This window comes from Salmo salar, chromosome ssa03 (genome assembly GCF_905237065.1).
Source record: "Salmo salar chromosome ssa03, Ssal_v3.1, whole genome shotgun sequence".
Taxonomy (NCBI): Eukaryota; Metazoa; Chordata; class Actinopteri; order Salmoniformes; family Salmonidae; genus Salmo; species Salmo salar.
Genome location: NC_059444.1, coordinates 72,775,650 through 72,799,973, shown reverse-complemented (window position 1 = coordinate 72,799,973; position 24,324 = coordinate 72,775,650). Strand labels below are relative to the sequence as shown.

The following is a 24,324-nucleotide window of genomic DNA, read 5'->3' as shown; positions in this document are numbered from 1 at the left end:
TTTTCAACTGAATGTGTTACATGTTGGCTGGTGGATGGATGTCCCATCAGGGCAATACCAGAGAGGGCTCTTTGATACTAATGTCTCTTTCTATAACAATATTATGATTGAATTAAACTAAGTCTTGTCACACTTTTTAATCAGTGGACATGAATGGTTTAATTCACAGCTAGTGTGTGTAGCACCCTCTGGTGGTACAGCATGGTTGAGCTGCATCAAGCTTTGTAAAAATAATGGATACATTTAACATGAAGGATATACACCTAATTATATAGTGCTGCACTGTAACTTATTATTTTGTTAAAGAGGGATGTGAAGCCTTTACTTGACAGTGTGTAACAACACATCAATATATATGATGTTTAACACATCACAAGGATGTTTTTACGTTTTACATTTTAGTCATTCAGCAGACGCTCTTATCCAGAGCTACTTACAGTCAGTACATTCATCTTAAGATAGCAAGGTGGGACAACCACATATCACAGGCATATAAAGTACATATTTCCTCAATAACATAGCTATCAGTAAAAGCAGAGCTGGAAGGGGGGGTCAAGCACTGATGAAGGGTTGCTGTGTTGTTGTTTTTTTTTGGGGGGGGGGGGTCGAGGTGAGGATACTGTTTATTTAAGTTACTGTTTAAGAGGTAGGGTTTCAGATGTTTGTGGAAAATGGGCAGGGACTCTGCTGTCCTAGCTTCAGGGGGAAGCTGGTTCCACCACTGTGGTGCCAGGACAGAGAAGAGCTTGGACAGGGCTGATCGGGAGATGCCCTCCTGTAGGGGTGGGAGGGCCATGAGACCTGAGGTGGCAGAACGCAGTGCTCGGATTGGGGTGTAGGTTTTGAGCATAGCCTGAAGGTAGAGAGGGGCAGTTTATCTTGCTATTCCGTAGGTAAGCACCATGGTCTTGTAGTGGATGCGAGCTTCGACTGGAAGCTCTTTGCTTCAATATTGCATAACTACCCTGATTGCTGACAGAAAGTTAAGCTTCACACTCACCATCAATAATACCTAGAAAATATACCAGTGATTTTAATGATAATTTACAAACAGTAACAGACAAACCAGTAGGAGTGCCAGGACTCTGAAATAAGAAAGTGACTATCATTTGAGGAACTAGAGTGTTTAAGAGGAACCAGTCACCTGTGTATACAGCATGAGCTGATTATAGTCCTATAACCTAACGTAGCAGGCGCAAAAGAAACTCCCGAGCAGAGTTCCCACATCAGGGCTGTATCCCTGAGAACCGGATGCATCCGGCTGTTTGAAACACCACTAAGGGTGATAGTCCTATGAGTTTGATGATGAGTCTCTGCTTAGTGACAAGACATTTTGAAGCTCATCATCAACCTCATAGGACTATAATCCCATCATGACGTATACACAGGTGACGAGTTCTTCTTTAATGCTCTAGTTCCTCAAATTATAAAGTCACTTTCTTATTTCAGATTACTGGCATTCACACCAAAGTCCTCATCAAAATAACCAGAGTGGTGACTGTCTGATCTCTGTGGGTCAGTGTTCACTCAGGTCAATGAGATCCTCCTCAATGTGCTCCTCTTCCTCCTGCCTCCTCCTCAGCCAATCAGCTCTCAGCTGCATCACCTCCTCTCCATAGTAATCATGTAGCTTGGTGAAATCCTCTAGAGGATCAAAGTCCACTTGTGGCCATTCCCCATATGGTGGTGCTGGTCCATTTATCGGTGTGACATGTGCGTTTCTCTTGGGCCAATGCTTAGGGGACCTCTTATTCATCACTTTGCTGGGGATTGGAGGGGCTTGTAATACATTACTGGCACTGTGGCTTCCCCCTTCTCTCCTCACTGGTCCTGGCATGAGGAAGGAGGAGGAGCATGAGTTCAGGTAAGTCATGGATTGGGTAAGGCACATTGAGCCTGGACCAGTCACAGTGGTTCGTTGATGGGATTCAGCAGGTCCAGCTTGGCGTTTAGCTTCTGCTTAGTGACAAAAAAATACAGGTTGAGAGGCAGGAAAGGAACACATATTTTTGAAGCATGAATACAACAATAGAAACACACACCACACTTTCTCCACACACTCACCTTCGTACTGCTTCCCCAGGTCTCTGACCAGCAGTGAAAGGTAGCAGTGGCTGGCTGTGAGCAGGACTTTGACCCAGCTCTCCTGGCCCAGCTGGTCCTCAGCAGCAAGCCTGTAGGTTTTCAGCCCTGAACCTCTGAACACCATGGAGAAGGGAAACAATCCTCCTTCAGACTCACAGCGCTGGACAGCACAGCCCTCTAGGACAATAACCCCCAGCAGGTGTCGATCTGCCGGACGCTCCTGGTAGAACAGCAGATTGGCTTTCAGGACAAACCAGCGCTTCTGGTAGGAGGAGGTCCTCTCTTTCTGATGAGGTATGTGTAAGAGGAGGATGCCAGGGTGATGGGATGAAAGATGGAGAAAGGGAGGAGTAAGTAACAATATTTTTGATGACGGGAAGTGAGAATAAAGAGTGAGAATAGATAAATACAGAGATAATTTTACCCAAATTAGTGCCATTATACAAGCCCTCCATTTCAATGTTCTATTTATGTCAGTGATATATAATGTAATTTGGCTCTTGCTTGTGTCTGTCAAGTTTTACAATACCTTTTTGTAGAGATATCCTTCTTTATCTATCGGTGAGGTGCAGGACAGGTAATGGGTTAAAATCTTCTCATGGATCTTCATTACAACGTTCTCCAACAAAGACAGGATCCTTTAGAGGATGAAAGGCATCCTTGATAATATCAATCCAGCACCAGTAGTACAGACACATAACATTTGAGCCTTGTTTGTCTGTCATAATACCTCCTTTCTTTTTCACCAGTAAAGCAACATTGTCAGTAACCAGTTGCCATCGTCCTGTTTTCAACTAGTCCATTCTTTATGACAATGATCTTAAATCTACATACAATTTCCATCTCTATCTCTTGCCAGTCTAGCGGAGGAGTAATGTGTCATCCAAGCTTACCTCTCAGGGTCACTCTCTATCCATCCAATTGTATATGTTTTAGATTTTCTGCCATAAACCTTCACTTGTTCCTCTCAGTCTAATTCCCACAATAGTTTGTGTTCACCGCAACACATCTAGAATAAGACAATGTTTAAATATAAAGTTTCAGGTTACGAACACAGGTCCTCCCATGGGTACTAGAGGACAAGTGTTGAAATATAAATAACTCAACCCACTTCCTGGAAACAAAACCCTGACACACAATATTCTCTCTCCCCTCTATGCTTAAGTCCACACCTACTACCCAGATAGTATACATTGAGGGGGTGTTCTTCCTCACTTCCCTTTTCTGTGTAAAATGTTAAGTTAATTTCCTTAGTGATGCTTTAGAAAAAAGTCTTACTATATCAAATTGTATTAAATGTGTTCTTGAAGTTGATTAAATGTTCCTTACTTCCTCTGGTGATTGATTCATAAGCAAGAATGAATCCTCTCATTAAGGCCTAGTTGTACCCTATAGTACCACTACATTAACATGAGTGGTAATGAGGGCCAGAGCCACTTAAACAGAGCTTTATCATTGCAGTTTTTACCTATTGAAATTAAGCATTTTTATGAACAATAAAAACAAAAAAGGACTAGGGAACAATGAGAGTTATTTGACCGCGACTAAGGGAAAACTTGTGCTGGCACTGAAATCATAGAAGCCCAAAGATGATAAAAATACTATGTGGCTTACCTGAACATATTAACAACACAAGGCTCCTAAGAAAAGGAGGAGTGTCATTGGCCTTCAATAAATTGATCTCTAGAGGCTAATAACCCCCCCCCCCCATGAAATGGCCATGCATGGAGATAGATACGTTACAAAACATTTAAACACTTCGAAGCTAACACACTCTGAATACACCCCGTTCTGGTGCTGAACGTTTTGAATTGTTTAGAGAACTCTTTGAGACCGTGACACCTCTTGAACACGCCGCAGACGGTACGCATCAGGTTCGACATCACTTCCTGTTTAGTTGAATGGCGCTTGCAAACTTTTCATATCGACAGCTAGTAGCTAGCAAGGTAGTTTTTGTTTTCTTTAGCTATCTGCATGAAGGATACATGTTGTATTTTTGGTCTTTTTAAATTATCCATCCTCAGATGCATGCCATGTGTTGTGAAGCTAGCTAACTTACGCCCCTTTAACGTAACTTACTAACTCTGCACTTGTTGTTTGCTTGGTACCTGCTAGTACTGTAAGTTAGTCAGCTGGCAAAACAAAACTAATTTAGCTAGCTATAGCTGTAGTAGTCACACTATTGTGGAGATAATCGTATCACGTAAGTTAACGTCACGTGGAATAGTGTAGTCGCTTAAATATTGATAACATACTTATTCAAAAGCTTCAGTAAATGGTTAGCTAACTAACGTTAGTTAGCTCGCTAACGTTAATAGTTAACGTTAACTAGCGCAGTAGTTAGCTAAGAAGATTGCTTCATTATAGTACAGTAATATATAGACATGTATACTACAAACATGTACATTTAGATTTGTTTTCTCTTCTGTCATCAACAGCATGTCAAAAAGGAAAGTCACGTTTGGGGACGGCGATGGTGGAGAGTTGTTGGATGAGGACGTTCCAAAGAAAAAGGTGCTGCCACAAACACTTGTTCTCAGATCTTAAGTATAGTGCTACATTAATTTTTAACAGCATAGAGTGGGACATAAGAATTACATCTGACCAACACAAATATGCTTTTTGATGTAAGAATCTTTCAGTTACTTGTGTTAGCTAGAGGTATTTGTTTGTGGGTTTTCTATACTGACCAGTTTGCTTTATCTCACCTGGGATCTCGCCAGTTATGTGAGGACGTGGTTGGGCCGGGCTCCAGGTTCAAAGGAAAACATTCTCTGGACAGTGACGAGGAGGACGAGGAAGATGATGGAGATAAGAGCAGCAAATACAACATATTGGCCAGTGACGATGTGGAAGGTTTGTCTTACCAATTTGATTGTCTTCATAACTGAGACCTGGCCCTCCAGTTATTTAAAGGTAAACTCTGAGAAATGGCATTGCCACAAGCAGCACCGCAGATATTGGGATGAGTGAGACGCAAGATTTCCCTCTCACACAGTCACACACAGTATTTGCGCATGTGCATGGGTTCGCCTTACCCTGTACAACGTGGTAGCCACAGGACCAAATCAGCGGAGAAGTTGAGCGTCGCGCTTCAACACTCTTAGCTGTTAGGCAAATTGATCCACTATGCTGTTTAGTTTTTGCATCTGTCATATCGCTGAGTCTACCTGTTAATGTCTAAAAGTGCATGTTTTGTTTTAGGTCAGGAGGGGGCAACAATTGACTGTGACGAGGGAGTTCCCATCACACCCTTTAATCTGGATGAGGAGATGCAAGAAGGGCACTTTGACTCTGAAGGAAACTACTACGTCAAAAAGGATGAGGAGATCAGGGACAACTGGCTTGACAACATTGACTGGGTAACTGTGTCTTTAGTTATTTGATTAGTTGTTCACTGCAGAAATGTCACACACAGTTCAGTAATGTATTTGTCTCGCTCTTTAGGTGAAAATAAGAGAGCAACCTACTAAACGAAAGAAGAAAGGTCTGGCAGCCAAGAGGAGGAGGAGAGTGGAGGATGAAGATGAGGCAGAAGAAGAGAAACAGCGAGAGGAGAAGCAGGCAGACGGTGACGAAGAGGAAGACATGGAAGAAGAAAAGGAGCCAGTTGAGGACCCCCTGGCATCCTACAGCCAGCATCAGCTCACAGAGGCTGTGTTGGAGCTGCTATTACCTGGGGAGACTGTTGCCGCAGGGCTTCGCCGGCTTGGAGGCCTAGGTGGGCGTAAGAAGGGAAAGCAGAGGGAAGAGAACGGGAAAGCAGAAGAAACAAATAGGGATACCGAAAAATTGGACAGGCTCACGGCACTGGCAGACAGACTGGTTGGGAGTGGGGTGTTTGAAATATACCAGCAGACGTATGAAAAACTGGCCTACACACTGAAAGGGAAGAGCCAGCAGCAATCAGTAGGGAAGAGTAAAAATGGGGAGGAGGAAGAAGATGAGCTTGACATGTTTGCAGACAAAATTGACGAGAAGCACAGTGTCAAAGCTCCGGACAAAGAGGATCAGGATGATGAGACAGGTTAGTGAGAGTAAATTGGTGTGCGGTCAGCTGGTTCCAAACCATTTACACTACTATTACAGGTGCAATTTTTGTTGACTTTTGTGATGTATGTGTAAACATATTTTGTTTGTCTTAAGTGAGTGATGAGGTGATGTGGGAGTATAAATGGGACACAGAGGAGAATTCTGAACTCTACGGCCCCTTCAGCAGTCAGCAGATGCAGGTTTGAATTCTATCTATGTTCTATTACAGTATAATGGACAATACATTAAGGGCAGTAGTATCTGCACTTCTGCTCTAGTAACTGTCCTAGGGGTAGGAACATCAACAGTATCTGCCATTCTGCTACTGGTCTGTATTTCTGGTGGTCACACAGTTTATTTTCCATCTTCCCTTGGTCCTGTACCTGGTTATACTGGATAAGGCCAGGCCGGTTCTGTCCAGTAATCCCTATTTTCTGTCTTTCAGGGTTGGGTGGATGAGGGCTATTTCAAAGATGGTGTTTACTGCAGGAGGATTGAACAGGGAAGCGCTCAGTTCTACAATTCCAAGAGACTAGACTTTGATCTTTACACATGACCATGATCAGTTCTTTACTAATAATGTTATGTATTATGTTGTTTCATGTGGACCCCAGGAAGAGTAGCGGCTGCGTTTGCAGTGGCTAATGGGGATCCTAATAAATACCAATCATAGTCTCTCGCTCACACACACACATCCAAATTCTCTGTTATCTGATCTCTTATTGTATGTAGCCTTCCTGTTTTAAAATAAACAAATTGGTATTTTATATTGTCTATTTCTTGTCTGCTGCTAAGCCTACAAGCAAGGTCTTGAAACATTGCTAAATAATTTTACAAAATATTTTTGGGGTTTCTATATAGTGCACAGTGTTACAACATTGGTTTTAAGAGCAGTTAGACAAATATGCTAAAATAATATTTTGTATTACACTGGCTTCTGAACCAGCTACTTTCTGGCTTTCTGATTGGTTCTAATGTACATCACTCGAGGACAAAGACTGCTTTCTGACTTCTGTTGGCCGTCCTTACCTAACAAGATCCCTTCACTAGAATGCAGTTGGTTGAGAGACGTTTATAGCTTTCCTTCATTGGTTAGGTTTTCTGGGGGGGATTTCTTCAATGTGAAAGCTTCCCTCTGATTGGTTTCTTGGTCGGCGTGCCAGTGGAACTTTTGATGATGAACGGACGTTTGTGAAATGGTTAAACTTGGGCGCCGTCCTGCGTCGTGTTTACGTTAAAGATGTCTGTACACAATTATAGAAAAACGTCATATTTTTCTTAGCAAATAATTGGGGCGGTGAGGTAAGTTTACTACTTAAAGTTGGCTTCATAAAATATGAATATTTTTAATGTTTATGACTAACGTTATCGCAGCAGTGCATTGGCTGGCTGCGAACGTTAGCACATTTGCTAATGTTAGCTAGCTAGCTACTAATACTCACCCTACCCTCATTTTGCGTTATCCTCCTTGAAATGATTGCATTCTCCCGACTTTACCAAGCTAACTTAGCTAGCTGACTACCACATAGACCTTAGCCGGCTATTGCATTGAAGTTCACGATATGCACAACACAGATCTACCACTAGTTAACGAATAACGAGCTCTTGTAGAAGTGGCCTCCACCGGTGTACCATCCCCATGACAACACAAATAATGTGCTTTGTTCAAAAGAGAGTGCATGAAAATGATATATTGTCAATAGGAGGCAAAAAATATGCATTTGATCAAATACGGGTAGCTATTAGTGGCTTATTCACGTATTTGTTAGCTGACGAGGTAAAACGAATCAAATCACGTTTTATTGTTCATTCTGGAAAGGTTAAACTGGAAGGTGACCTGTATATGTGTTGTTAGCTGGATGAAAATAAAAGCACAAGCTAGCTAACACTTTCCATTTGTGTACATTTTGCACATATGTTTACTGTGTAATTGTTGAACATATACCATAAGCAAGCAAGCCAGTGCCTACCTAATTTGAAAATGAGATAAAAGCATGTTTATCAAATGTTTCCCTTATGTTGATGTCCAGCATGTTTATTTATGTTGTCTTTACAGAGAAAGACAGATAGGGGGAGAGTGAGGATGTTGATCTAGTTCCCTGACTTGCTCCCCTAAATAGTCTGTCCAATGGAGGGAGATGCCAAGGTTCCCCCAACCCCTTTCTGTAATCTCCCTCACAGCGAACCTCCACCCCACCTTCTCCCTCTTTCCTCCATCACCCCCAGGTATAGTTCCCCAGGCACCTTTTGCTTTCCTCTTCCCCTATTGTATTTATATTCTTGCTTGTTTAAACCCATGTTTTTAACCACCATCGCAATTACTGAGAGCTACTGGTGAAGAGTCCAAACCATAACTGTTCATCTCCCACAGCTGTGAAGATGGAAAAAAGCCTGGTGACAGGAGGAGGAGTGGGCGCATTCAGAAGACACCGAAGAAGCAGGAGCCCAAAGACGCAGTGGCGGAGTCCAGACAAAATACATCCCCTGCCAAGAGGGAGAGCAGTGTGGTAGTTTCATGTTTAAGTCTTAATGGTTTATTAGATATTATAAGCTACTTAAAAGGGTCTTGTTTGGTAATCAGTTAATTCCTCTCTGATCCTTAGATGCGAGTGTCTCAGTCCCTGTCAGTAAAGCTAATGAGAGTTGACCCCCCCCGCAAACAACCGCTAAAAAAGGTATGCAATAAATGTCTATTTGTGCATGGGCCGCTTTCTACTGTATCCACTCTAGATAATCTGTCTGTACATCAGTGGTGGTCGGTGCTGGTTAAGATTAGGGTGGACAATTTTTTATTACATTTTGATGAGCATGGCCTTGTTTCTATTACAGCATATTGGGTCACTGTCATTCATATTCCTTTCACCCAGCTCAATATAACATCGATAGGTTTAGGCTACTACATGATACTTCCACATGATTTTCCCTATACCTATCATGAGGTTGCTACAACGTAGCCGACGAATTAAAGTTTATAATGTAGGTGCACAGGCTGTGCAACAAATTGTAGTTATCAAGGTGACAGACAGTGACACATTAAATACCGCCTTGCACACTTGCCTGCATCTAGCAGATCTTGGTGTAATCATTTGTCCAAACAGTTGCAAACGAGAGTTTCAATTGGACAAATTCAGGTAGGTTTATACATGTTTTGTTCCATTTGCTTCCGTTTAACAAAAGTTTCTCAACAGAGTCAGCGGAATGAATACATCCAGGATCACCCGCACACACGGTTCACTTTCATAGCAGCCACATACAAACAGCATCATCAATTTGCTCGATGTATAATTCCTTCTCCTTCCATCTACGCACTCTCCTCTCACCTTTTCCCTTCGCTGGTGGTCTACTGTTGGAATGTAGCCTAATGGAAGAATGCCGCAAATGCGCTTACCCAGGTGATCAAGATGAAATAACAATAGCCTACGATTGGTACGGCTATAATATTAGTTTTTTAAAAGGTAGTGTGATCAGTTCAGAGGGGTTCCGATCTATGCGCTAGCGAGGGGTGGCGTAAACAGAGGAAGAGTCAGGTTTTTAAGTTGCAAAAATAAGTGATGTATTTAATGTTCAGAATGGCTCTCGGCCGGTTCAAGAAAGGAAACAAAATCCTAGCTCGGTTCAGAGCACTTTACTTACACACCAATGAGCCTTTCGATAATCAAAAAATTTAATTGTCTCTTTTGTGGCATAGCTTGGCATTGACTAGCGTTTACGGGAATCACTCACTCATGTTCTTCATCTTTTAATCCATTCTTTGTCTTTCGATGTCCTCTTCTGTCCGTTTCTGGTTTCTTCGTTCTATATTTCTCCTTATTTCTTTGTCCGTTCCTTCCTCCCCTCCCGTGTTTCCCACTGTTCTCTTTTTCCCCTGTGCGTAATTGCCCCCGTGCCTTCACCTGCGCCGGTAATAAGTTATGTGACATCGGCAGGGATTCCCTGAGTGCCCCCGCCCCTCTGACTCCCATTTACCCCCACACCTCTGGATGGTTCACAGCAGGTTAATATAACTTTTATCTGAGGTTTTTTAATGTACATGAGAAACATAGCCCTACCAATTTGGAAATCATTCTGCAACCCCCCCTTCCTGAGAGAGAAAATAGACCATACGATCGTATATCAACGACATTTGGACAGGACCATGTGTCCTTCCAGACATGGCCCAACCCTAGTGCACTGTGTTTTGGTAGTACAGTGCCCTACACAATGCCGTGGTGTAATCAGTAGAAAGATGTAAATTAATCCTCTTTCACGGTCTGCTGCATCTTAGAGACGCACAGCAAGGAGCAATAATTGGTGTCTGCAAACATGACTGACCTAACTAGCCAGACATCCTCAGTGATGTTTACATTAACAATCAGTTTTATTGCAGATTGACGCTGTCTCTATAAAAGCCATTTTGCAACCAAAAAACAACACATTTTTTGTTGTTGCTTAAAATCTTTAATAACCTATTTATTTTTCATGGTCACTATGCGTGATAAAGGCAGAGGCAATTATTGGCAAAGGGATTACACTATATGGATATGTTTATGATGTAAATATTTACTTACTTTGCAGAGCGGTTTGGATCTCAATGTTGCATCAGAATGTCAAATGTCTAAGTGAGTATGATGACTTACATAGAAGTTCAATGTTTTTTGTGTGCATATGACTTGATTTGTTCAAATGTCTAGAAACTAAGTGTTTTACCATGGGTGGAGAAATTGATTGAGTCAGTGGCTGTTTCCATTAACCTATCAAGTGATTTTTGTCAACATTTACCAAGTTCGCATAGAAAATAGATGCAACATTTGCCTGCTACGGTGCGTTTCCAATTAACTATTTTGTGTCGATTTAAAAACAGCTGGGTGTAATACCGTCACGCCTAAAAAAAATGAATAAAAATGAAGTGGTTGAAGTCTTTCCATTAACCAGTTAGGCAAATTGCGCATGAATAAATTGGTTACTGCCTGTATGCCCTCCGACCATCTGTTTCATGTTTTGTGTGGCCTTCAAAAGCCAGCATGTATAGAATGAAATAATTGACTATTTGCCACATTCTAATACAGCGTTTCCCAAACTAGGGGTCGCGACCCCATGTGGGGTCGCCTGATTTGAAAATGGGGACGTGAGAAACTCTGAGATAAAAATAAATCAAATTGCTCTTGGTTCATAGAACCGGTGTTACATCAGTAACCTCCGATAGCTGCTACAGTGAGGGGGAAAAAGTATTTGATCCCCTGCTGATATTGTACGTTTGCCCACTGACAAAGAAATGATCAGTCTATCATTTTAATGGTAGGTTTATTTGATCAGTGAGAGACAGAATAACAACAACAAAATCGAGAAAAACGCATGTCAAAAATGTTTTATAAAATTATTTTCATTTTAATGAGGGAAATAAGTATTTGACCCCTCTGCAAAACATGACTTAGTACTTGGTGGCAAAACCCTTGTTGGCAATCAGAGGTCAGATGTTTCTTGTAGTTGGCCACCAGGTTTGCACACATCTCAGGAGGGATTTTGTCCCACTCCTCTTTGCAGATCTTCTCCAAGTCATTAAGGTTTCGAGACTGACGTTTGGCAACTCGAACCTTCAGCTCCCTCCACAGATTTTCTATGGGATTAAGGTCTGGAGACTGGCTAGGCCACTCCAGGACCTTAATGTGCTTCTTCTTGAGCCACTCCTTTGTTGCCTTGGCTGTGTGTTTTGGGTCATTGTCATGCTGGAATACCCATCCACGACCCATTTTTACTGCCCTGGCTGAGGGAAGGAGGTTCTCACCCAAGATTTGACGGTACATGGCCCCGTCCATCGTCCCTTTGATGCAGTGAAGTTGTCCTGTCCCCTTAGCAGAAAAGACCCCCAAAGCATAATGTTTCCACCTCCATGTTTGACGATGGGGATGGTGTTCTTGGGGTCATAGGCAGCATTCCTCCTCCTCCAAACATGGCGGGTTGAGTTGATGCCAAAGAGCTCCATTTTGGTCTCATCTGACCACAACACTTTCACCCAGTTGTCCTCTGAATCATTCAGATGTTCATTGGCAAACTTCAGACGGGCATATATATATGTGCTTTCTTGAGCAGGGGGACCTTGCGGGCGCTGCAGGATTTCAGTCCTTCACGGCGTAGTGTATTACCAATTGTTTTCTTGGTGACTATGGTCCCAGCTGCGTTGAGATCATTGACAAGATCCTCCCGTGTAGTTTTGGGCTGATTCCTCACCGTTCTCATGATCATTGCAACTCCACGAGGTGAGATCTTGCATGGAGCCCCAGGCCGAGGGAGATTGACAGTTCTTTTGTGTTTCTTCCATTTGCGAATAATCGTACCAAATGTTGTCACCTTCTCACCAAGCTGCTTGGCGACGGTCTTGTAGCCCATTCCAGCCTTGTGTAGGTCTACAATCTTGTCCCTGACATCCTTGGAGAGCTCTTTGGTCTTGGCCATGGTGGAGAGTTTGGAATCTGATTGATTGATTGCTTCTCTGGACAGGTGTCTTTTATACAGGTAACAAACTGAGATTAGGAGCACTCCCTTTAAGAGTGTGCTCCTAATTTCAGCTCGTTACCTGTATAAAAGACACTTGGGAGCCAGAAATCTTTCTGATTGAGAGGGGGTCAAATACTTATTTCCCTCATTAAAATGCAAATCCATTTTTAACATGTGTTTTTCTGGATGTTTTGTTGTTGTTATTCTGTCTCTCACTGTTCAAATAAACCTACCATTAAAATTGTAGACTAATTTCTTTGTCACTGGGCAAACGTACAAAATCAGCAGCGGATCAAATATTTTTTTTCCCTCACTGTAGATGCAGTTGTAATAAACAGTGGTTTCTGTACATTTTTTTTTTTACAAATTTGGTGAAATCTTTTGAACTGTTTAAGCAACAAAATAATATGACTCCATCACTGAAAGATGCAACTTTGTTTCCCTCTGCAATGCCCACAAGCCGCGCAGGACTCATTAGAACAGAGTGGACAAGACCAGGCGCTAAATAAGACTCGGAGGAAAAGAACATCACCAATGATAGTATTTTCTACAGAAAAGATCATACACAATGATTGCCGGTCTTTTGAACTTCCCAATACCTTTCTGGTGCATTTCAGTCACTTCAAACCGTACTTCCTTCAGATTTAAATAATATGAAAAGCACTGTTTGACAGATTTGTAATAGACTGTCATAGTCCCAATAAAAAAAAAAAGTGAACATTGGCTGTTGATTCTATCACTTTATTTACATGGTGGGGTCGCTCCCCCCAAAAGTTAGGGAACCTCTCATATAATTCTCATGTGCCACTGTGAAACCTACACTCCTGTAAATCTGAAATAATTGGATGGTGAAACTTGCATCCAGCCAACCAGAAAAGCAAGGCGAAGCAATTCAGGCTTTCTTGAAAGTCAAGACCAATCTTATCCTGCAAAGAAACATTATTTTCATAGTTGAATAATACATTTAGAAAAAAGTAGTCATTTAGAATTAAATGTTGAACGGTGCTTTATAGTTGGGTGATGACATCACGTGCCCCGCGTACCTTAAGTTATTCAGCAATAATTTATTCTGAAAAAAAATAATTTCCAGCATTTGTTGCAATAAAGATTAACAAAAATAAAAATCCGGCCCTTGTCGAACGGATACAAATGTTGTCGATCTTTAGAAACTTTCTCCTATAGCTGCTGTTTTTGATTACATGTTAATGTTTTTTTTTGCGGCATTGCTTTTGTCAAATAAACCTGGGTCAATGGAAACCTGCCTCGTGAGATCAGTGATCATGGATGGTGTTGCTCACTTGGCCAGGTTGATCTCTTTTGTGATGAAAAATAGATGAAGGGAAATGGATGGAGTTAACATTTCAGATTAGGGGAAGGCTTGTCTGATTACGTTCAACCTCTTCATATCCCCAACTGTAGTTTAAGGTAGGGGTACTAGTCAGGGAATTATTTGGTTCAGATTCATTCACAAGTATTCATAAAAACAAGCTGGTGGTGCCTAGCCTTAGTTTGGATGAATAATACCATTACACCTAATTGTAGTTTGTTAAACATACCTGTATTTTGTACAATAGTGTTGTTTTTCTCTGTTCATGTGTTCTTTTTTTGTTTCTTTCCATTGTAGGAACAAAGACACGAAAGGCTCAAATAACATAGCGATTCCATCCTCTTCCACATTAACTTTAGATGTAAATACTACTGGCAAGACTGAACATGATTTCAACCAATCAAGCATGGAGGCGGATGAAGAGGTTGGCTGTGTAAAGCCCCCTGGAAGCCCGACCTCTGTGAAGCGATGGGTGATTGGCCCATTGTTTCAGTCGTTTAAATCCAAGATGGCCAGTTTCACACAGATTGTCATGAGTCCCGTCCGACTTTTCAAACCCAATGGCTCCCCACCTGAACCAGATGTAGACGTCTCCTCTGCCTCTCATAGTTCTCACCAACAAGGACCTGGGTATGAGCTAACCTCTGGCACAGTGCAACACTTTGAAGCTGGAAGAGAAGGACATGACCCTGCCTCTCGTAAACACTTAAAGTTCAGCATGGATCTAAAAACCCACGGCACTCCAGAAGAGGATGAGTTTTCTCTTGAGGGGAAACGAAATATGATGCTACCTGGAGATGTGCAAAGGGACACCCGTATGTCAAACAGCTCAGAAAAGGAGACCAATAATAATGATTCATTACCTTGTATGCAGCGTAGTCCTCTACTCAGAAGCAGTATCAAGTGTGGTTCTGAATCAACGGAGTCCCAGTTCAACTCATGCTCTTCCACGTCCTTTCAACCTCCTGACCCCTCAAGTTCCTCATGTGGGTCCAAGCTGTCTCTCATTGTTCAAATGGAGGAGCAGGTGGATTTGACAGGGGCTCACCGGAGACCATTGCGCCGAAAAAGTGTTTTTCTAAATGAAGCTGCGTCACAGAGCAGTCCCTCTGCTGCAATTAACACATCTGAAGCAGACCGCATCTCTAGTTTGCCAGCTGAAGTAGGAATCTGTGAGCCCAAGGCTAAACGGCTTGCCAGAAAATCGTATGTAGAGTACAAAATCTGGGACTGTATTGACAGTGAAACATCTAGTCCATTATCCTCCTCTATCTACAATACTCCTTCTGAGAGTCTATGCCAGGCAGATGATGACAGCATAAAAGCTGTTGGTCTGCCTCAAGACCGAAACATGTTGGTGTGTGGTTCCCAGTCACATATGTCAATCCGGAAAAGCACCAGAAAACCTGTAAACACAACACTGAACAACTGTGCCTCAGTCAGTCAGTGTCTTCAAAAGCAGATAGATGAGTGTGAAGGAAAGCAAGGCTATATGGCAGGCTCAGCAAAGGAAGTTAAGAGGAGATGCAGTGCAACTCCTTTTATAGTGATCAAGAGAGACGCAGAGAAAAAGAAAAGAGTGAAACTGACGAAAAGAGAGCGATGTGAAGAGGTTACAAAAGAAGACACGGTAGATGTTGAGTTAGAAAGTTGCACATTAACATCGGTAGAGCACGCAAGTGATGTAGAACTTGTCCAGCCGGGGGTTGGAAAAGAACCGTGTGCAACTTCTAAATCTCAGTCTCTTAAAAGTAGGGTGCTGCTTCGGGTTAGCCAGAGTTCTACCGTATACATTGAAACCACTCAAAAACCCTCTGAAACACATGTACCTCTGATGGAGGTGATGAAGGACAAAGGTAGACGTCGAAGTGGGCGTATTAAGAAAAATACGTCTCTCACAGTAATGGCCGCTTCAAGTAATGGGAGTGTACTAGAGCACAGTAATGGCAATTTGTGTGACAACAGCATAGCAACCAGCAATAGTAGGGGTATGACCAGTGCCTTGAGTTATGGTGACACTGACTCTAGTTCAGCATGTAATATGGAAATGGTAACTACCATGACAACCGCTTTGATGAAAGAAAATAATGAACTGCCCGTCTCTGAGCAGCACTTGGATATCAAGGGGAAGTGGCCTCAAACGGCATCCAAAAATCAGCAAAAATACATCTGTAAGAAGAGGAAGATTTCCCCAGTGGTTGAAGTGGCGTCATCTCAAAATCAACAAAAGTGTCTGAAGTTGAATGAGATCACTTCAGAAGAGAGTCGTCCACTAAAACCACCGAAACAAAATAAATCCAGGAGGTCTCATAACTCAAGCTCAACCCAACAGCTTGGCACATCTTCAGGGCTAACTGATGTTGGTGCCGATCACTTGCACTCTTTGAAGCCCAGCAAAGATGTCCATGTAGCTTCTAGATCTTCAGACGTTACACAGACATTACAGACTAGCGCAGTGGTGGCTGTCCACAAAGACGCAGGTTGGGGAGCAGAAAGGAGTGGGTCTGACTCTAGCAAGAGCCCAAAGAAGAGTCGGAATGGATCTAATAAAATGTCTGTCAGTGATGCGTTACAGGTGGATAAGAGGTTTGTGGAACCCCTTGGTGGACGTAAGAGAGTCAGGGCAGGTCCGTCCACAGAGGACAATAACGAGACAACTCAGTCCCTGCAACTTAATCAAATAACAGTTGAAGATAAAAAGAGAACTTGGCCTGTGCGAACTTATCCCAAATGTTCAATCAAGCTGAACAAAAATATAGTGAAACATTCTATGGCTATGCAAGGTAATTATGTGGCAATGGACTCTGATGTTGAAGTGTTTTCCACTGCCTCTGAACCAACTAACCTTGGCCAGAACGAGACTGTTGACCAGGTGATGGAGGAGGAGCAGGGGAAGGAGGATGAGTGTTCTGAACTGCCTGTACCCTCTGAGACGAGGCTCAGGGGGAGGGGGCAAAAAAAGAAGCCAAAGAAAGCAGCGACTCAATGTAGGAAGCACAGGCCTGTGATTAGGAAGAGGGGGCAGGAAGAAGAGGAGGAGAGAAATACCGCGATTGGTGAGCAGATGGACTTTTCATTAGATAAGAACACCACCCTTAACAAGCGTCTGTTGCGCAGCTACTCCTGCCCAGAGATCCCTGCTCTCCTCCACCATGACAGCCACTGGACCACCTCTCTGCACGGCAGGATCCTCTCCGTACCCCGGCTCCACCCCGCCCTCTTTCCTCCTGTCCCTACTCCTCCCTCACCGTCCAAACGTCCACGCCGTCATACTGTCTCTAGTGTGGAAATTGAGCGGGAGATGGCTCCGTTATGCCTGCGTAAGGAGGTGTTCCCCTCAAGAAGGTCCTATTCATTGGGCAACCCGTCCTACCACCTGTTACCCAGTGTGCCACTCTCCACTTCCATCTCTGTCTGGGCCTCCTGCTTCCTGTCAAGCCCCCTGGCCTTCCTCTCCAGGAAATTGCAAAAAGGAAGTCTAGCTGCCACTAGTAGTGCTTGCAGTCATGATACCTCCTCTTCCCCCTCCAGTGTTTCCTCTTCCATTTCACCATCCTGCTCTTCTGTACGTCACTTATTCTCCAGCTCCGACCCCTGTGACCTGACCTCAGACATATCCTCTGCTTCAGTCTCCTCCCTTTGTAGGTAAAACACCACTTTGTCATTTGTTCAAAAATACATATTTTCCTTTTTGATTACGGTAGTTAAAAATGATTAATTCCACCATGTTTCCAGTGCATTGTCAAAGATTCCCTTGGAGAATGAGACAAGCCAGCAGCGTGAGGAGGACGGGGAGAATGTGGATGACAGCAACCGTTTCAGGAATGAGTTCGAAGCCATAGGGATGAGAGAGGAAAAAGCATTGTCAGATTCTGAAATTAAGGTACACTCACCACGTAATATTGAATGTGAACTATGTCATTTTCATATGACATACAGTATGTGATTAGTTCCGAAGATGAGTAGATAAGTCAGTCTGGCTTTAACCCACCTTCACCATGGTAACACTGTGGTGGTGTTTGCACAGTTGGAAACCGGCAAACATGAGGAACGAAGGAAAGTGTCATCCATTCGAATTCGCAAAGCCTTACCCAAACTCCTCCACAACCTCACACCCATGGGCCTGCCCAAGCCTATCAGGTATGTGTATTTGAAGTGTGTGATGGTGTATCTGTGTGTATATGGTAAACTTGCTACTTGTATTCGTAAAATGTGATGACATGGATTACAAAAACCCCAACTAATCTCTTATGTGTTCCAACAGGGTGAAGAAGAAGGAGTTCAGTTTGGAGGAAGTCTACACTAATAAAAACTTCACCAAGCCCCCTGAAAGGTTACTGTTCACTCATGCATCTTATTGTTCATCCTATAGTACATGTAATCATTGTAATGATTGACTGTAACTTTCCTTTCATTAACAACTTCCTTGCTCTGTGTTTGTTTTTATTTCGTCCCAGACGGCTGGAGACCATATTTGAGGTGCCACTCAGTCGACGTGATGGGTCTTATTCCCTCCTTGGTCAGAAGCGCATGAAGCGTTTTGTGGAGTTCCCAGAGGTTGGTGTGGCCAGAAAGCCAAGGAAGCCACTTGTTGGTGCTGGGGCAGGTGGTGGTTTACCCAGGAAAGCTGGTGTTGGCTCTCCTTTCGGAAGGCCCAAGCGCGGGGGTTGCCCCTCTTCTAAAGATCACCCCACCCTCAATCTGCAGGAGCTTGATTCACTTCTTTGCTCCAAGCTTGACCAGCTGGATTCCTGGTTAGCTTTTGACCAGAATATCTGTTGACAAATGCCAATCAAAGGGGTAGACAAAAGCACATTTACAAATTGCCCAGCCCCATTGCCTTCCATCCAACATCAAGCTCGTCCTCATCTTCTGTAATTGTTTAACGTTTTTCTTTTGTGGGGGTGTATTATTTACCTTCCATTAAGTCATTTAAAATGATATTTGAAGAATTTTTGTATTTTCATTGTGTACTATTTGTAGATAACGATATGGAATATACTGTTATTGTAATATTTGATTATCTATGGATGTAATGCATTTTATATCATTGGTTTAGGTCAGTGAGTTCATAAGTGTTTGTGTATTTAAAACTGCTATTATTTCTGCACTCAGTTTTGTTGATAATCTGCATTCTTAATATGCCAATGCCTCAGCCTTTTAATCATTATTAAACACTTTCTGCTTTATTAATCACTTGCTACTGAATCATAACTTTGGAAGCCCACATGCAACTCAAGTCTTTGTGGATATTATCCATTGACATCAATGTATATTTACACAGCAGTTATTGTATGCACATACTTCTCAAGTAAGGATTCTTACTAGCCAAACAATTTTCCAGATGTTAATTCCCAATTCAGCTGTAGGTGCAAACCTGTTATTGGCAACTAACATCGAATGGCAGCTACTTTCAAGATACATTGAATGTTAAGAATTCTGTTTTTGGCCAAATTACAGCTGTAAGAAAATGTTTCTGGTTCTGACAATCACAGACGTCCTTTAATTGTTGCCTGATTATTCCTGCCAATTTTTGCCTTGTATACACATTACATTGTATTGTTTTCTTCACCTCCGGATCATAACTATAGCAAATAAAATGTATATTGTCCATTTTATACATTTTTGTAAAAAAATTCTATGTAGAATTGTTACTTGTGTAAAACTGAACATAAACGTCATGACACAAATGAGTATTTCTATGGAAACATTAGCATGAATATTTTGATCAATGCAATTAGTGTAATGTTTTGTATCATTGTGGATTGTAATATTTGTTTTGATAGCAACATTTAATTGAAAATTGCTAGTATATACAATTTACTTTTCTATTACATCACATGTTTTGTTCTAATTATATTTCTGAAAATATTTCTCGTTACTGTGTGGTTTGTATTGAAAAAATGTATTTGTATGCATTTCTTGTTACAGCTAGAGAGTGACTTCATATTAAGTAAAAGGTATTTGTAGCTATATTAACTTAATGCAAATGAGGCAAATAGCCTGAAAAGGAGCTTAATTCAGATCAAATTGATGTAAATGTATTTTCATTTAATTACAAAATCCTTTAAAACATGCAATGTATAAATATAAAATACAATAAAGTAATGCAATAACATGAATACAGTAAATGTAGAAATGGTAATGTAACCAAAATGAAGTATTGTACATTTTTGGTATTTAAAACCAAAGGCAGTTTTCACTATTACTGTAAATCAGAAACACTGCCCTGATTTAATTATACCTAGTTCACAATCTGTCCTTTATAATTAGACATTCATAGTTAGTTCCTCACATATACAAATAATTTATTTCACAGCTAAATAGAAATCTAACATTGTTAAAAAATAAAGTTGATGTTGCATATCATAAATGGTAAAAGTAACATGTGAAGGTTGAGACAGATGGTGGACATGGGAGTGTTTTGGAGTCAGGCCCCTGTATAGTGCCTCACAGTTTGTTTAGAATTTATACAGGATTTTTTAAATCTGCTGTTTTATACTCATACAGTCTTGGACTCATGTATGTCAGCAAATAAACCGTGTCCATTAAATGCTATATCAAAAACAAGTAGTTATTTTGTGTCCCCTTGCTCATCTCTCGTCTCCGAACCGACCTCTTATTCAGGAAGAAGGTAGTTTGACTACAGTCCTAACTCTAAGTGCTAAAAGTCTGGTTGGGCTACTGATAAATGTCAAAATATCTTAATATTTATGATGTATTTATAGCTATGGTATCACTTGAATGTTAACTATAAACCATTCTTCCAGCGATAAATTCCAGATTGTCACAAAAGGAAGTTAAAGGTGCCTTTGTAAATCCTTATCAGCAAGACAGCCTTATCAGAGTGATACTCAGGAAGGCTGTATACAGTGGAGTCTCCCTGAGTCACTGGAGGTGCTTTTCCATCTGTTCCCACCTCACAGTGTCACGGCGGTCCAAGATCAATACTAAAGAAGTTGGAGCGCTGTCCTGTAGCCATCCTTATGGTACAGTACATCCACCTTGGTGGTTCCTGGGAATTGGTCAGTCTATCAGAGTGAGTAGGTATGACACCAGTACCAATAGTAGTGGGCTGAGAACCAGAATCACCACCCACACCACAATAGAAATGATCCCAAACATTCTTGCCTTTTGGGAATATTGTTGAGCCTTCTCTGGAGTCGTCTTCCTTGCCTCTCGAGCCTGTCATAGGGATAGAGGAGTACATTATAATTTGATATGACTCATATTTTAGATATAGACTCTTAAGTCTAGATGTGCACATTTTGAGAACCAAGATGGTTCCTAAAGGGGCAACACCTTTTATTACATTACAGAATGTTTCCAAAAACAGTTAAAAAGAATAAGCTTGAAATGACCTTGACTGAGTTGACCAAAGCTAAAATGCCAATGCAGGAGAGTCCACAGATGATGCTGCTAATGGCCAGTCTCCTATAGTCCCTGTCCTTGGCACAGGAGGGAACAGTATGGTCATGACCACAGCAGGTGATCACTTGAAGGCAGGTGGTGTCATTTTGGGCATCTGTCATTTCACCTGTCCCTGGGACAGCATTCAGTGGAATGTCCTCCATCGTTGCTGATTGGGCAGACATTTCTGAGGAGAAAAGAGATGCAGCAGAGAGTTCAGAGGATAGATCAAATGCAGAACAAGGGAATACAATTATTCAAGTCTGATAGTACTGTATTATTTGCAGTTGTGACATTGTCATAAAGGATGTAGGATATTAGTTTACTGAAACTAAATTAGTTTGTTTGTAATAGTCTTTCACTGACATGCCAACAAAAATGGTTTGAGATGCTCATTCTCTGCCAGGGTACTTTCCACAGACAAAACACTGCTATGCCCCATGGGATGAGGTATGCATTGCTATCTATCAAACAGGAGCCTGAAGAACTGGAATGATTACACTGTGCAGTGTGCAAGTGAATATATGCCAGAGTAATAACATTAGTCATGGAGAAAGAAAACAGCAAGAGGGAAATGTTATGACTGTATGTCCACTGAGTATACCAAACATTACAAACACCTTCCTTGTATTGAGATGCACCCCAACAAGTTGACTGGATGTCCTTTGGGTGGTGGACCATTCTTGATACACACTGGAAACTGTTGAGTGTGAAAACCCCAGCAGCGTAGCAGTTCTTGACACAAACCTACTACCATACCCTGTTCAAAGGCACTTCAATCTTTTGTCTTGCCAATTCACCCTCTGAATAGCACACATACACAATCCATGTCTCAACTGTCTCAAGGCTTTTTTTTACCATGTCCTCCCCTTCATTCATCTACACTGATTGAAGTGACATCAATAAAGGATCACCTGGATTCACCTGTTCAGTCTATGTCATGGAAAGAGCAGGTGTTCTTAATGTTTTTTATACTCAGTGTATATCACATTTAAGTGTGTTAAATGTCATTAGATACCATCAACATTATCGTACTGCTGTAATGTTAACATGAGAAACCTTTTCCTGTCCCAGTTTCAGACTTGACCTGGTGAATTCCAGTAACTTGATATGTCTTCTTACAGCAAAGATCATATCAATGAATGAAGAATAGTTATATTGTAATAGTCTCTCCCTTCAGTCTTTGGCAACAGAACATCATTGAGGGCTTTTCTTGAGCTCTCCTCATCAACTGATCATAAAGGAGAAGTATTTTAGGGAAATAACTTGGGAGTGTCTGTAAAGTCCTGATTACTCAAAGCAATGAATGAGAGTTGCTAAGCTCTTCTCCCATATGGTCTCATACACTCATTCTCAAAGGGAATCACAGACAGAACAACATAACAGCATTTTTGTGGATTAACAAAGCACACAGTTTCTGAAATGAAACAATAGTATATGACACACCATAAAAATATCACAGATAATAATTGACTTACTAGTCCAGGATTGATCTTGATTGGGAAAGTACAGCCCTGTATGCCTCTGTCTACTCTCCAGTCAAACTGAAATCCTCACTTATGACGGCTGACAGAGGTTTGAAGAAGAAAGCTGATCTTTTCTTTGATTTATTTTCCTTTCTGGATTTAGTTAATGATCACAGCTGCTAGTTGGTTGTGGCTTCAGGTTCGTGAAGACTTGAGTTAACATTTCCAAAGGTTATCCAGATATTTCTTGTTTATAATATTTTCTTGAGCAATCTGTCTGTCTTTCTTTTACAGTCTCAGGTTTGGGTTGTGGTCACCATGAAAGTTAGTGGTGTCTGAAAAAGGAGAAGGCTGGGAGCGGATTATAACTCTTTCTTGTGTGAAACCTCCACACCCCTTCACTGTTCACACTTTAATCTCCTCTGTCGTCCCACTCCCTCCCACACGCTCAGGCCCTACCTTTATCTATATCTAACTACACTCTACCTCCACTTCAACCATACTTGTTGGTTCTCCACATTCTATTATTCTATCAATCACGATGTTATGGAATACAGTGCCTCTTAGCTCCTCTTCTCTCTCTCTCTCTCTCTCTCTCTGTGCAACATTCCTGAAAACTTGCATAGGTGAGTCAAAACATGCCTTGCCTTGAGGGAAAACAAACAGCTTGGTTTCATGTACTCTGTCCTTCCTTATCCTCTTCTGTACATGTTAATAGTATCTTTATGACACTGTATTCATGTCTGTCTCCCCCTGTATCCATCTTTTAAACTCACACCTTTAATGCACACTTTGTTTCATACACACACATACAATTCCCAATATTGTTGGTCCATCGTAAGTGAGAATGATTTAGGTAATTGGATAACTATGTGTTGAGACATGCCCACTCTCTCAAGGTCTCTGTTATTGGTCAACTGTTTTGCTACTCTAGTCTAAGTTAACGTGCACACCCTGTTTCAAGACTTCCGCCAAACTACTCTCTGTTCTCTGACCCAGAGGTAAGGAATATTTATTTCAGTACTTGGGGACTACCAGACTGCATTCTTCAACAGTGATGTCACTCAAGCATAGACACACATAACACTCGCACACATGCATTCTGACGCCACACATTCCCACACACACTCACACACACTGCTGCTATTGTCTATTATCTATCATGTTGCCTAGTCACTTTACACCTACCTATATGTACATTCTGTAGCTACCTCAATTACCTTGTGCCCCTGCACATCGACTCAGTACTGGTACTTCCTGTATATAGCCATGTTATATTTACTCGTTATTGTTATAATTTCTTTATTTTACTTTTCCATTTCTGTATCTTTAACTCTGCATTGTTGGAAAATTACCGGTAAGTAATCATTTCACTGTTAGTCTACACCTGTTTTTTACAAAACATGTGACAAATGCAATTTTATTGATTTATTTGACACACACAGACACACACACACAAATACTACAAACAAGCAAAATGCACATGTCTGTGGAAAATGATCTGTGACTTCTGGATCAAGCTGTCTCAAAGCA

The 24,324-nt window shown here is 41.6% G+C and overlaps 3 protein-coding genes and 1 long non-coding RNA gene across 9 annotated transcripts; 2 read left to right on the top strand and 2 right to left on the bottom strand.

Moving 5' to 3' along the window:
• Positions 1 to 1,009: 1,009 nt before the first annotated feature.
• On the bottom strand, positions 1,010 to 7,631 carry LOC106601591 (sesquipedalian-1). 2 transcript variants are annotated; one of them, XM_014193911.2, is made up of 4 exons: positions 7,565 to 7,631; positions 2,615 to 2,723; positions 2,065 to 2,371; positions 1,010 to 1,956 (listed from the first exon to the last, which is right to left on the bottom strand). In XM_014193911.2, exons 2-4 carry the CDS (start codon positions 2,693 to 2,695, stop codon positions 1,517 to 1,519), a joined length of 828 nt encoding a protein of 275 aa, XP_014049386.1. In that variant the 5' UTR covers positions 2,696 to 2,723; positions 7,565 to 7,631; the 3' UTR covers positions 1,010 to 1,516. The 2 variants fall into 2 exon arrangements, with proteins under 2 accessions (XP_014049386.1, XP_045571319.1); XM_045715363.1 differs by lacking the exon at positions 7,565 to 7,631 and adding an exon at positions 2,979 to 3,196.
• On the top strand, positions 3,981 to 6,884 carry cd2b2 (CD2 antigen cytoplasmic tail-binding protein 2). 2 transcript variants are annotated; one of them, NM_001146642.1, is given in 7 exon segments: positions 3,981 to 4,031; positions 4,524 to 4,599; positions 4,809 to 4,941; positions 5,290 to 5,447; positions 5,533 to 6,112; positions 6,232 to 6,317; positions 6,563 to 6,883. In NM_001146642.1, coding segments are annotated over 6 exon segments (1,143 nt in total). In that variant the 5' UTR covers positions 3,981 to 4,031; position 4,524; the 3' UTR covers positions 6,674 to 6,883.
• Positions 7,095 to 20,485, top strand: LOC106601590 (proline-rich protein 14). Of its 4 annotated transcripts, XM_014193902.2 has the most exons (10): positions 7,127 to 7,419; positions 8,174 to 8,343; positions 8,489 to 8,624; positions 8,721 to 8,792; positions 10,672 to 10,715; positions 14,213 to 17,560; positions 17,651 to 17,798; positions 17,943 to 18,055; positions 18,180 to 18,248; positions 18,373 to 20,485. In XM_014193902.2, the coding sequence occupies exons 2-10, from the start codon at positions 8,246 to 8,248 to the stop codon at positions 18,695 to 18,697; spliced, it is 4,353 nt and encodes a 1,450-aa protein (XP_014049377.2). In that variant the 5' UTR covers positions 7,127 to 7,419; positions 8,174 to 8,245; the 3' UTR covers positions 18,698 to 20,485. The 4 variants fall into 4 exon arrangements, with proteins under 4 accessions (XP_014049380.1, XP_014049377.2, XP_045571262.1 ...); XM_045715306.1 differs by lacking the exon at positions 8,174 to 8,343; XM_014193905.2 differs by lacking the exons at positions 18,180 to 18,248; positions 18,373 to 20,485 and having other exon boundaries at positions 7,095 to 7,419; positions 14,213 to 17,556; positions 17,943 to 17,971.
• Positions 19,636 to 23,382, bottom strand: LOC106601592 (uncharacterized). The gene is made up of 3 exons (XR_001328035.2): positions 22,804 to 23,382; positions 21,277 to 21,512; positions 19,636 to 21,100 (listed from the first exon to the last, which is right to left on the bottom strand). It is a non-coding gene; the product is annotated as an uncharacterized lncRNA (long non-coding RNA).
• Between the last annotated feature and the right edge of the window lie 942 nt (positions 23,383 to 24,324).

Bases quoted from the DNA above. Each gene is read 5' to 3' on its own strand.
- LOC106601590 (XM_014193902.2), top strand. From the start codon at position 8,246: ATGGAGGGAGATGCCAAGGTTCCCCCAACCCCTTTCTGTAATCTCCCT. The intron at 8,793-10,671 runs GTATGCAATAAA...CTTACTTTGCAG, and splicing joins GCAAACAACCGCTAAAAAAG to AGCGGTTTGGATCTCAATGT. The intron at 10,716-14,212 runs GTGAGTATGATG...TTTCCATTGTAG, and splicing joins TCAGAATGTCAAATGTCTAA to GAACAAAGACACGAAAGGCT.
- cd2b2 (XM_014193901.2), top strand. From the start codon at position 4,525: ATGTCAAAAAGGAAAGTCACGTTTGGGGACGGCGATGGTGGAGAGTTG. The intron at 4,600-4,808 runs GTGCTGCCACAA...GGATCTCGCCAG, and splicing joins AGGACGTTCCAAAGAAAAAG to TTATGTGAGGACGTGGTTGG. The intron at 5,448-5,532 runs GTAACTGTGTCT...CTCGCTCTTTAG, and splicing joins GGCTTGACAACATTGACTGG to GTGAAAATAAGAGAGCAACC.
- LOC106601591 (XM_014193911.2), bottom strand. From the start codon at position 2,695: ATGAAGATCCATGAGAAGATTTTAACCCATTACCTGTCCTGCACCTCA. The intron at 2,372-2,614 runs GTATTGTAAAAC...ATACCTCATCAG, and splicing joins AAGGATATCTCTACAAAAAG to AAAGAGAGGACCTCCTCCTA. The intron at 1,957-2,064 runs GTGAGTGTGTGG...GTCACTAAGCAG, and splicing joins CCTGGGGAAGCAGTACGAAG to AAGCTAAACGCCAAGCTGGA.